The sequence below is a fragment of the Mobula birostris genome, chromosome 15 (genome assembly GCF_030028105.1).
Source record: "Mobula birostris isolate sMobBir1 chromosome 15, sMobBir1.hap1, whole genome shotgun sequence".
NCBI lineage: Eukaryota > Metazoa > Chordata > Chondrichthyes > Myliobatiformes > Myliobatidae > Mobula > Mobula birostris.
In genome coordinates this window covers 63,183,228-63,193,894 of record NC_092384.1, presented here as the reverse complement: position 1 = coordinate 63,193,894, position 10,667 = coordinate 63,183,228, and the positions used below count along the sequence as shown (strand labels likewise).

At 37.9% G+C, this 10,667-nt stretch overlaps 1 protein-coding gene across 7 annotated transcripts in view; it reads left to right on the top strand.

Annotated features, from left to right (window-relative positions):
• Positions 1 to 560: 560 nt before the first annotated feature.
• The window catches only part of LOC140210705 (forkhead box protein C2-like), a 231,001-nt gene continuing 220,894 nt past the window's right edge, over positions 561 to 10,667 (top strand). For 3 of the 7 annotated variants that reach the window (XR_011889284.1, XM_072279914.1, XM_072279915.1), the window contains exons 1-2: positions 805 to 1,141; positions 3,113 to 4,722. Coding sequence is in view for 6 of the 7 variants with exons in the window: in XM_072279914.1 (XP_072136015.1) it covers positions 3,400 to 4,722 (1,323 nt within the window). In the remaining variant the exon portion in view is untranslated. Of the gene's footprint in view, positions 729 to 802; positions 1,142 to 3,112; positions 6,653 to 10,667 lie in introns of those variants that run through there. The other 4 variants (XM_072279912.1, XM_072279911.1, XM_072279916.1 and 1 more) reach the window with 4 other exon arrangements.

Sequence of the window (10,667 nt, the reverse complement as noted above, 5' to 3'; positions counted from 1 at the left end):
GAACTATCAGTGCAAATTTCCTATCGATTTATCTTTCAACCGACAGCACCATCACATGAATGCATTGCTCTATATTACTAATATTTTTAAGTAAACTTAGTTGGGCAATTATTTTTCCGCTCAATTTCAGATTTTAAAGGTTGCATGCAGCTAAGTGTTAGTGGTGTTAATTCGAGTCATCTACATTATATACGAATTGAAATAAAATTAAGCTAATGATTTAAAATTACTATAAGCAACGAAAAAAAATTATAAAGTAGCAAGTAAATAGTTCTATTTATGCTAATCGATTCAGTTAAAGGTATATATATGGAACTATTCTTTTGAATATGAATATTGGCGAACTTGCATCAGCAAATGTCATCACTAGAGGGCAGCAATAAATAGAGAATGAAAGGACCACTGCAAACAAGTGGGCATAACCAGTTGGCGTTCTCGTTAAACCTTTCTTGCAGTTTGTCCGGCGGCGGGTAAAGCATTGACTTGCACAGTTAGATTGTCGATTTAGTTCAGTGCCAGACTCAGGAGATAACGCCTCAGTGGAAATCAATGTAATCGCCCAAAAACAATCCCAGTGATTCTCGACGTCATTGACAGTGTATTGAAGTTTTTGTCACGAATATTGTTTCACAATATATGCAATTTCTAAAAAGAAATTCTATCCTTTGAATATGCGGAATCCTTGAGCAGAGCATTAAATTCTGCCAATGGAATCTTCACTTTTATAGGTACGTTAACTCGTGTAGAAAACGATTTGTAGATTATATCTGCATTGGGAAAGTTACTGTTCCTGTGACTATTCAGTAGCATTCCTCTATTAAGGAGGATAGATTCGTAATTTCAGCTATTATTGGCTTGGCAAAGAGTCTAGACACAATAGAACAGCCAGGGTCCCCCATTCAAGGGAAAATCTGACCTTATCTACACGTAGCTCATTGCTACCGAAGATTTTTGCAACACATTGCTGTTTACTGCCACCGAACCATGCATCTCTCAGTTGGTATTGACATTAAAAGCAGCACAGCCATAATAAAACGCGGAGACATAATACTTGTTGATGGATTTCAAGGTGTTAGTTCTAACCAGACTGCAGTGACAGATCAAAACAAAAATTAAAGAGGGAGCCCCGTCTAAGAGTGAGGTAAGCGATTCACCGTTGAAACCTTGTTCAGATAAATTGTTAAGTATATTCCATGCAGGCGGTCAGCGAAATATAATCTCAGCACACAAGCAAAATAATGTGTCCATTGGTATCCTTCATCGTCTCAGTTACGTAGGTCGATATTCATGATACATTTGGTAGAATGATTCCCAGGACTATATCCATTGACAGCAATCTATGTGTTTTAGTAACTTTATTTCTCTCCTTTAATAATGACTAAAGACAAATACATTTCTTTCTCATCGTTTACTTTATTTTAAGCAAACTTTTGTTTTCTTTTGGTGCGTCTTTTCTCCGGTTCCTCGGGTTCTTACCGAAATTTTTAACACAAAGCTATAAGACTACATGTTATATGTTCACTTATGACAATGACACTAGCAAATAAAATAGTGAGATCCTTTCCTTACAAAGGTGTATCATTGAACCAAATTCCAGCCATTTCCTCAAGCATTCAAACAATTTCTTAACCTCGCCAGCCACTAATTACAAACGCACATAATTATTTTATTCTAATTGTTAATTAAAATTTAATTGTCACAATTCTTTTTCCTTGCTGAATTAAACTTCAATGTTTCCAGGCTGCTCGAATTCGACTTTCACTTGTTTCTAGTTTATTTGTTTTAGGTTTTTTTTGGTATGAAATTTACTAAAGAGAAAGTTAACGGAAAATAATGTTTAAAATAGTTTCAGCAATGTGTGTTTGGGGGAAAGCTATCTGTAGCTGAAAGCAAGAAAAACAACAAGACAGTATATAAAAGAATCTGTTATCAGACTCTGCCAGACGTGATGGGGACCATAGGACGTGTGTCAATTATCTGTGTGATTATTACCCGGTTGGAAACTCTGTTTTGTGCAAACTAAATCTGTTAGATCAAATAGTGAAATGGCAAATAAAAATGCTTAGCGACGGATACATGAAAGTGACTCCATTCTCGCACTGCGGTATTAATGACCACTGGAGTTTATAATTACCCTTTAAGTTTGAATGCTTAATGTAGCAGTGCTTAATATTTCATAGAATGCGCACAGTATGCTTATGGACCAGCAGGAAACATGTACTTTGTCTTAACAACAGTGTGCAGATTTTAATGCAATGAAGATTTTGGACTAGCGTTCTGATTTATCCTATTGTCTTGATTAATAATTACGTTGGAATTGACAGTTATAATGAAACCATATCTGTTCTATTTTAAAATGCAATATCTTGCTTGAGTAAATATGAGCTCGTTTTCCTGATTTAAATATAAAAGTTATCAAAATATAGAGATCACGCCTTTGTAATTAGATCAGCTTTTCGCGCATTCCTTTGTTTATCCGTTTGGTGACAAAATCACACCACGACCTTCTTTCAGTATGTTGCTACGAACTGTTTAAGACAAATTTGCTGTGTAAAGGTAGATCCCCCAAGAATTTCCTTTGTAACCATTTTGTACATGTTCTTGCACATTTGATTCGATCGTCCTCAGAATAAGTAACGTAACCTTAAAGTAAAAGGTAAACCATCGCAAAACTTTGACTTCGCAGCTTGAGGAGGAATCTCAGAATCTACACCTTGTCGGATCGCGACCTTTATTAATTAACCAAATCGGAATTAATTTCGAACAAAAATAATGAGAACGATGTAAATTCTTTACAGAATCCACTGGCCAAAAGCCTGGTTAATACATGGTTTTAGAATTAGGGAACATAACATTACATATATATATATATATTTAAATAAAATCGCAGCTGGTTATATTCTTGCGGAGTGCAACCTGTGTGATTTCGTTGGAAATATTCAATGCCATGTGCCAGGTAAGTGTGGAAAGACAATGCAATAAATTACATTTAATCCACAATCTTTGTCACTTATTACTTTCCGATTAAGATTCAAATGCATGTGCGAAAAATTCTATTCTAGACTAATACATAAACTATTTACAATGTTTAACTTTGTTTTTTTTATTTCAGTGAAACCTGTTTCGATTTAAATTACGCCACCTACGTGCATGAACATGTAGTAACTCTCCCCAACTCCTATTTTGATTGGTTTAAAGTTTCCAGAATGGGCGGAGTCTGCCTGCCGTAAAAGCCTCGCTCGCTTGAAAGTTTTTGAAACTTCCCCAAACCTTTAGGACTATCTACGGGCGCGCTCTTAATCAAGGACTAAAATTGGATCCACGCCTTCAACCAATAAAGATTATTACTAAAATCTAGTTGCAAGCAGAAATTTGTGTCGAACCCGTTTAACATCGACGATGCAGGCGCGTTACCCAGTGTCAGACCCTAATGCTCTAGGAGTGGTGCCTTATCTGAACGACCAAAATTATTATCGAGCCGCCGGCAGTTATGGCAGCATGCCCACCCCGATGAGCGTGTACACGGGGCACGATCAGTATTCTTCAGGTATGGCGAGAACTTACGGACCCTACCATCACCACCAACAGCCGGCTCCCAAAGACCTGGTAAAGCCTCCTTACAGCTACATCGCCCTGATAACCATGGCAATCCAGAACGCGCCTGATAAGAAAATTACTCTCAATGGGATCTATCAGTTTATCATGGATCGCTTTCCATTTTACCGTGAAAATAAACAGGGCTGGCAGAATAGCATCCGCCACAACTTATCTCTGAACGAGTGTTTTGTTAAAGTGCCACGGGATGATAAAAAGCCCGGTAAAGGGAGCTACTGGACGCTGGATCCAGATTCTTACAACATGTTTGAGAACGGCAGCTTTTTGCGGAGAAGGAGGAGATTTAAGAAAAAAGACGCGATCAAGGATAAGGAAGAACGAGACCGCCAGCAGAAAGACCAGAAAGGCATTCCGACCCCCGTTTCACAGACCGACACCTCCAAGGACAATATGGAAAAAAAAGTAGTGGTCAAAAAAGAAGCCGTATCCCCCGGCATGCCTGTCATCACCAAAGTCGAGAGTTTAGAGAGCCCGGACAACAACAGTATGATGCAAGACAGTCCCAGAAGCGTTGCCTCCACGCCGTCTGTTTCCACAGAAAGTTCCATCCCTGACCACAACCCCCCAAACAACAGCCTATCCGGCTTCAGTGTGGAAAATATTATGACATTAAGGACATCTCCTCAAGGAGAACTTAACCCAGTAGCTGTGCCCACCAGCAGAACTGGCATGGTTTCCACGTTGCCGGTAAATTACGCTCAAACGCCACAATCTATCTACAGTCAAACGTGCAGTCAAAATATAGACTCGAGTGGAAGCTACCATTGCAGTATGAGAACCATGAGTTTGTACGCGGGGGACAGGAACAATCATATGTTGGTGCCCACCAGCCTGGATGATGCCATATCAGATCATTCCGTGAGCACCAGTACCTCGCTGAACGCCATGAATCTCAGCACGGCGCAGGAAGGAGTCTTAACCTCCAGCCACCATCAGCAAGCCGGGGGCGCAGGACAAGCGGCTTCCTGGTATATGAACCACGGAGCAGATCTCAGTCACCTCCCCGGCCACACGTTCGGCGGCCAGCAACAGACTTTCCCTAATGTGCGGGAGATGTTCAACTCCCACCGACTCGGCATTGAGAGCTCAGCCCTCAGTGACCATCAGGTGAGCGGGAACACAAGCTGTCAAATTCCTTATCGATCAACACCGTCAGTATACCGTCATTCAGGTCCATACGCCTACGACTGCAATAAGTATTGATTTAGAAACCAACCTAACTATCTTTTTAAAATATATATGTAGGGAAATGAAAACAAAGCAGCATTCTCAACTTAAAGCTGCGTATAAAGTATTGACTGAGACTTTCCAAAACTGCGGTGCAAGTGGCCAAAGATGTTGTCAATTTGTAGTTAGTGTGAATGAGGATTTTGAGACCTCTAAAGACAGTCGTTGCTTTAAAAAATCTTTAAATAAGTGAAGCCTACTTGAATAATTAAAGGTTAGCAAAATGGCAAGTGCGAAGTGTAGGGTTTAAACTGTTTAATGGACCAATATTCTAGTGATACGTTTTTTGTTCTGTTTGTGCAGTATATGTTTAATAACATCACGTTCCATTTTCAAATGCTTAATTTTTTTTCTCTCCTGACATTTTGTCTGGTGTTGACGCAAGTTTATATTTGATGTAAATTGTACGATTTTCTATGGAGGCTACGTTACAGAGCCATTTAATATATTTTAGTTCCGTTCACTGGATGTCGATTTATTAATGTCCCCAGCCTTTGTAAAGTGCCAAAGCGTAACTGTTACTCAACCTCAATTTTATAGCCGTGTGCTTTGTACAGTGTAATTTTTATTACGTTATTATCAACGATATATTTGCTCCGTTTCAAACCAAAGAACTAATTTATTGGATGCATAGTATTTTTCTAAACCTCGAAAAGCTCTTTTTTTAAAAGAAAGAAGTGATTGTTCTGTATTGGTGACCCAGGCCCTGATGCCGTGAGCACTCCTTCTGAGAGAGGATTGTAGTGGTTGCTTTAAGAACACTTCCTTTTCCGAGTTCAGTTGATCTAATTGCTGTATTTATCTGAAAAAAAAACCCACAATAAATCAGCATTGTTTTTTTGCCTTATGTTAGAGTGGCGTCGTGGACATTTTTTGACCTATTGCATGCTATTTTGCTATTGGTAAAAACACAGCGTTCTCAATTCTCTGCAATTTTCTACTAACACTAACTCTGATTGCTGACGGACTAGCCTCCCGTAGGAATAAACTGCGTGAGTTTAAGACAAAGTTACTACCTACAGAAAATCATCCCTATACTGAGAAATGTTAAGCTTTAAAGTTGACAAATAACTTCCTTTAGATACAGAACACTAAATATACATAATTATAATTTACTGAAAAATCAAAAGGCACAACTAAGGACCAACAAGTCAAAACAAACAAGGAGCTGAGGTTATTTTGGCTCTCGTCCCTAGTTTAAATGACAACTTCTTGCCCTCTTGATTGTATTTTGAAATTTGAATTCAACGCGTTTGCTTGTTTTGATAAATTTCAACTTCAGTTATAAGCCTAGTAGGGTATTGTACAGTGCGGGCATTTTCTTATACATTTGACCAATTAAGAACATTTGATCTGCTGAATTATTTTCAATCAAGTTATACTTATTGTATCCTTTACAAGGCATTGAACAAAAAAATTAAATCCGTCAAAAATCCATCCACGGGCAACCAGATTATCATGTATTTCTTATTTCAAAGTTCATTTTTTTAGTCCAATTCGTGCATATTTCGTCACCCCTACAAAACCGCTGTCATTGTCGATAAAAAGATCGAGACTTGCATAGACTAGAAAATCGGTTTGATTATGTTTATCAGGAGCTCACTTGAAAGCTGAAATCTAGATGGTGCATTTTATTTCATGAATAAATTTAGTCATTGAGCCTCCAAAAATCGGACAATCTTACCCTGAGACCAACAATAAGTTTGCATGGGGAAACTTTTGAAGGTTTGAGGTTAGACGTCTACAAAATTTTGTTTGTTACTTTGAAATTTACTATTAATCCCACAAATTGTAGTTTGCTAAAATAGCCCTCGATTTAATCAAAAAAGCAGTACGCGGATTAGCTGTCATACAAAAACCCTAAGAAGGCCCATGGCCAAATTTTCATTCGGCAGGCTCTATTGTAAGCTAACTTTGGCAAGTTTAGACCTGATGAAAGTTATTGGAAAGTGCATGAAGTAAGCCGGAGGTATAATTGACCAAAAGACATGTAAGAATGAATGTATGAACTCGTTCCTCAACAAACATACGGGCGCTGCTTCAAATCGGACCGTTCTATCTCCTGATGCACAGTATCCAGGACCAACTGATGGCCTCGGTAGATAGTTGCACCTGTCATTAACAATATACTTGAAAGTCAGCTGCGAATAGTATGCTCAAACATCTGGCGCAGGGTAATCAAAACGGAAGTCTGTCTGGCGCTCTGGGATCCCATTGATTTGCATGATTCAAATAAACTAAAATGTCCAGTTCAAATTTGGAATAAACGATTCCTCTGTTTCTCTCTCTCTATATATATATTTATCTATATATATATATATATCTTTACATATATATATAAAGCCTTTCAACTCCGCATGCAGTTTCATGCCAAGAACCAGGCATGGAAATCGCCTGCATGTTTTCGATAATCTGAGATTATTTTTTTTTCATTTTTTCGCACGCTACTACACTGAACCCAGCATAATTACATCGAACAGAGTAAGCAATTTGGCAATGCCTAAAATAACCTATTCTTAACAGAAAGATCAACTTAAAAGTGAACTGCGTTTAATTCTGTATCACGACCAAGTGGATGCTTGTACAATACAACACGCCTTAAAATGCCAAAGGTCTTTAGGTAATGTAATTTCAGCCTCCACTAACAATAAGCATTGAACCTGGATTAGTAAACGATCTGTATACAAACATCACCTAGCGTCAATCTCAAAGGTGGCCCTCTCAGATAAAACCCACTCACCGCTTTCCCATTGTATGGAGTCTAATACCGTATAGTCAATTACGAATGCAGCGTTCGGTTCAGATTCTACCTTTTTCTGGATTTAATTGTAACATTTCATTATTTCTGGGCATCAACAATTAATTCCCATTTTTGTTTACAGAAAATGAGCACTATCCGACCTTGCATTAAGAATGATTGATGGGCAAATGTGATCTGAATACAGGAATTAGCTTTTTTTCAAGTTTGATATATAAACTATTAGTAAAAGGTCTGTAATAACATTATACACAGGAGTGCCTACTGTATAATCATCTGCTCTCAGCACAAGGATATTTGGCAATTTTATTTTCGTTTCAATACAAAGTTCTTTACCTCGTATCTGGCAACTACCCCTCCCGAGGTTACAAACGTTCTCAAAGAAATCGGTTGACAAACACCCACTCGTGCAGTGGAAGTGTGTGTGCATTAATGACTTCAAAAGTTGTGCGGCAATAAGAGCGCCGTGGATTGGACATAATTCCCCACAATGTTCGCACGGTACAAACAATCCTCGCTTCAACATTGTAATCGCTTGCATTTTCTGCAAGCTCATGATTCCTGTTCTTCACGCAACATTGATTAGATGGCCACCTGCCTTTAAGGGCCAGCATAGTTCATGACCGAGATAACAGCCGAATATGAGCGTCAGTGTAATTTTATACATTGGATTGTATACTTATTTTTACGAGAGGAAACACATGGTAATGCAATTGATACTGTGTATATCAGAGGTTCATGACAAACCAACTTTAGATTCAATCCTAAATCAACTTTTTATAAATGTTTTATGTTCCTTTGTGATATGCTAAGACTTTTATTTAAGCCTTTTTTCATCTAAGTCAATCAAATACGCCATAAACTGATCTGCAAATTATAGTGTCAATACTTGGGCGCTGGTTATCATAATGTCCTGTACTGAATGGAAGTGGATAGCGTTTTGTTGATAGTTTCCTCTTTATTTAATTAGTCAAATACAGAAATAATTTAGAGCAATGAAATAATTTCTTAACCGCTTTCTTCCAAAAGTCTGCTAGTCTTCCAAAAGTAAAATTGGTACAATCTTCCTCCAGCACTCCCCCCACCCCCGTCCCTTCACTGGAAAGAGACCCGCCGTTTCAAAAGATTGGCAAAATCGCAATGCAGGACTATGACGTCACCAATTTAGGAAAGAACATTTGTTATGGAGAAAGGACGAAAATGCAATTGGCCTTAGTTAGACCACAGACAGTAAAAGGAGAAGACACAGAGATATTCAAAGTCACGAAAGATTTTTATACTGTGCTTCCAGTTGCCAAGCCATCGGTTAAAAAAAAGTTTAGCTTAATTGTCTGCAGCATCGGTGGTAACATGACGGAACAAGTTTGTGCAAAGTTCAGGCATCATTGTGATTGTAAAACGCGAGGTTAAGTGTGGTTGATGGCGCTTTAATAATAATTTCAGAAGGATTAGTGTACTAGAAAAAATAATATTTGAAGATAACTGGGAAAGAGCAGGGGACATAGACAAATAAGGCACATGCAAGCAGGCCGCCGGGGAATGATGGGGTACAGTAAATCTTTCTTTACAGCGCTGTTCAACGTTTCGACATCGACACACACATCACAGCTTCAGACATCAGCTTAAAAAAGAGGGGAAAATAAACTTAGTGAATGAACGCACTTCACTCCGATGGAGCCACAAATAAGACCGAAAGGTCAAACAATTTTAATCAGAATTATTTTCTCTGAGCCCTTTTTCTTTCTCTCCCAATTGCTTACAGTTTCATGGTCCCATATTTATACAGAGCCATCTGTATCTCAATAACCTCTCAAAGCCCTTCACACATAACGAAATATATTGAACAATTTTGTAAATAATAGAACATAAACAGAGCGATAAATATTACAAAGTACTGCAAAAATATAACGCCGTTAAGAAGATCGCAAAAAGGATCTGAAATGTGAGCTGAAAAAACAAAACCCGCACCGTATCAGGCCTTATTGCAATTATTTTAAATATTATTTGTGAAATAATTTCTAACGCAATTCATCCAATGAATATTATGAAATAAATTACATTATTTGGGTACGTTACTGATATATTTGGAGATTCTACAATAACGTGTCGTACAAGATTGATTCCGTTAGAGGTAGTCAACATGGCCATTCTTAAGCATTTATCCATTCGTGGAATCTCTGCGAAAGTCATTATTGCATCTCGTATTTCAACTTAAAGTTAATTACTGAAATGACAAGTAAAGCCTTTCAGTCAAGCCTATAATTGGAAAACGTAGACTGTCTAAAATGCAACGATACGAGAATTATGATAATAGCGGTATTAAAAACGATGATAACGCGATCATCGAACATAAAGTTTTGGACTGACACACAGGAGAGGCAACTTCATGCTTCCACGTGACAATTTCAATTCCAGCAGGGACTGGATGTCCTTTGCTCCATTGTTTACTAGTTCTCATTATTCTGACCTAGATTTTCCAGATGAGACGTTCATTAAACTAAAGACTTTCAAATAAACAGTCGCGTGAATCACTTTTCTCCCCGCAACTTAGGTGACTTTTCAAGATTGTCATTGTATGTGATCGGCGGCGAATTGGTTGAATACAAACCAGAGTTGCGCAGGTCCTGCTATGCTTGGGGAATCTCTGGGGTAAACTCATCCAAGCATCCACCCCCCCCCGCAAAAAAAAGCTAAATGAGGCAATGAGGTTGCCCAATTTATTTTTAAATTTCAAACTATAAACAGGAAAGTATTAAGGACTTTAAAATAGATAAGTAAAAATATTATTTATGATTGAATATTAATACATTTACTTTAAAGATGAATCAAATTTTCTTTAATAATTTAAAAATATATTCAAAAATATAACTTTGCACTTTCTAGCTGATAAGCTGGGGAAAATAGAGAGTATGTTGAATGAGAAGCATATCCTATTCTTAAAACTGGATTAAGATCTTTATCCATAGGCAAACAGGATATCTACATTTGACGATTAATTTTGACTGAACTTAATAAAAGTGTCTGTCCTATGCTTGGAAAATAGCGCGAGTACGCTGTTCCAAACCTG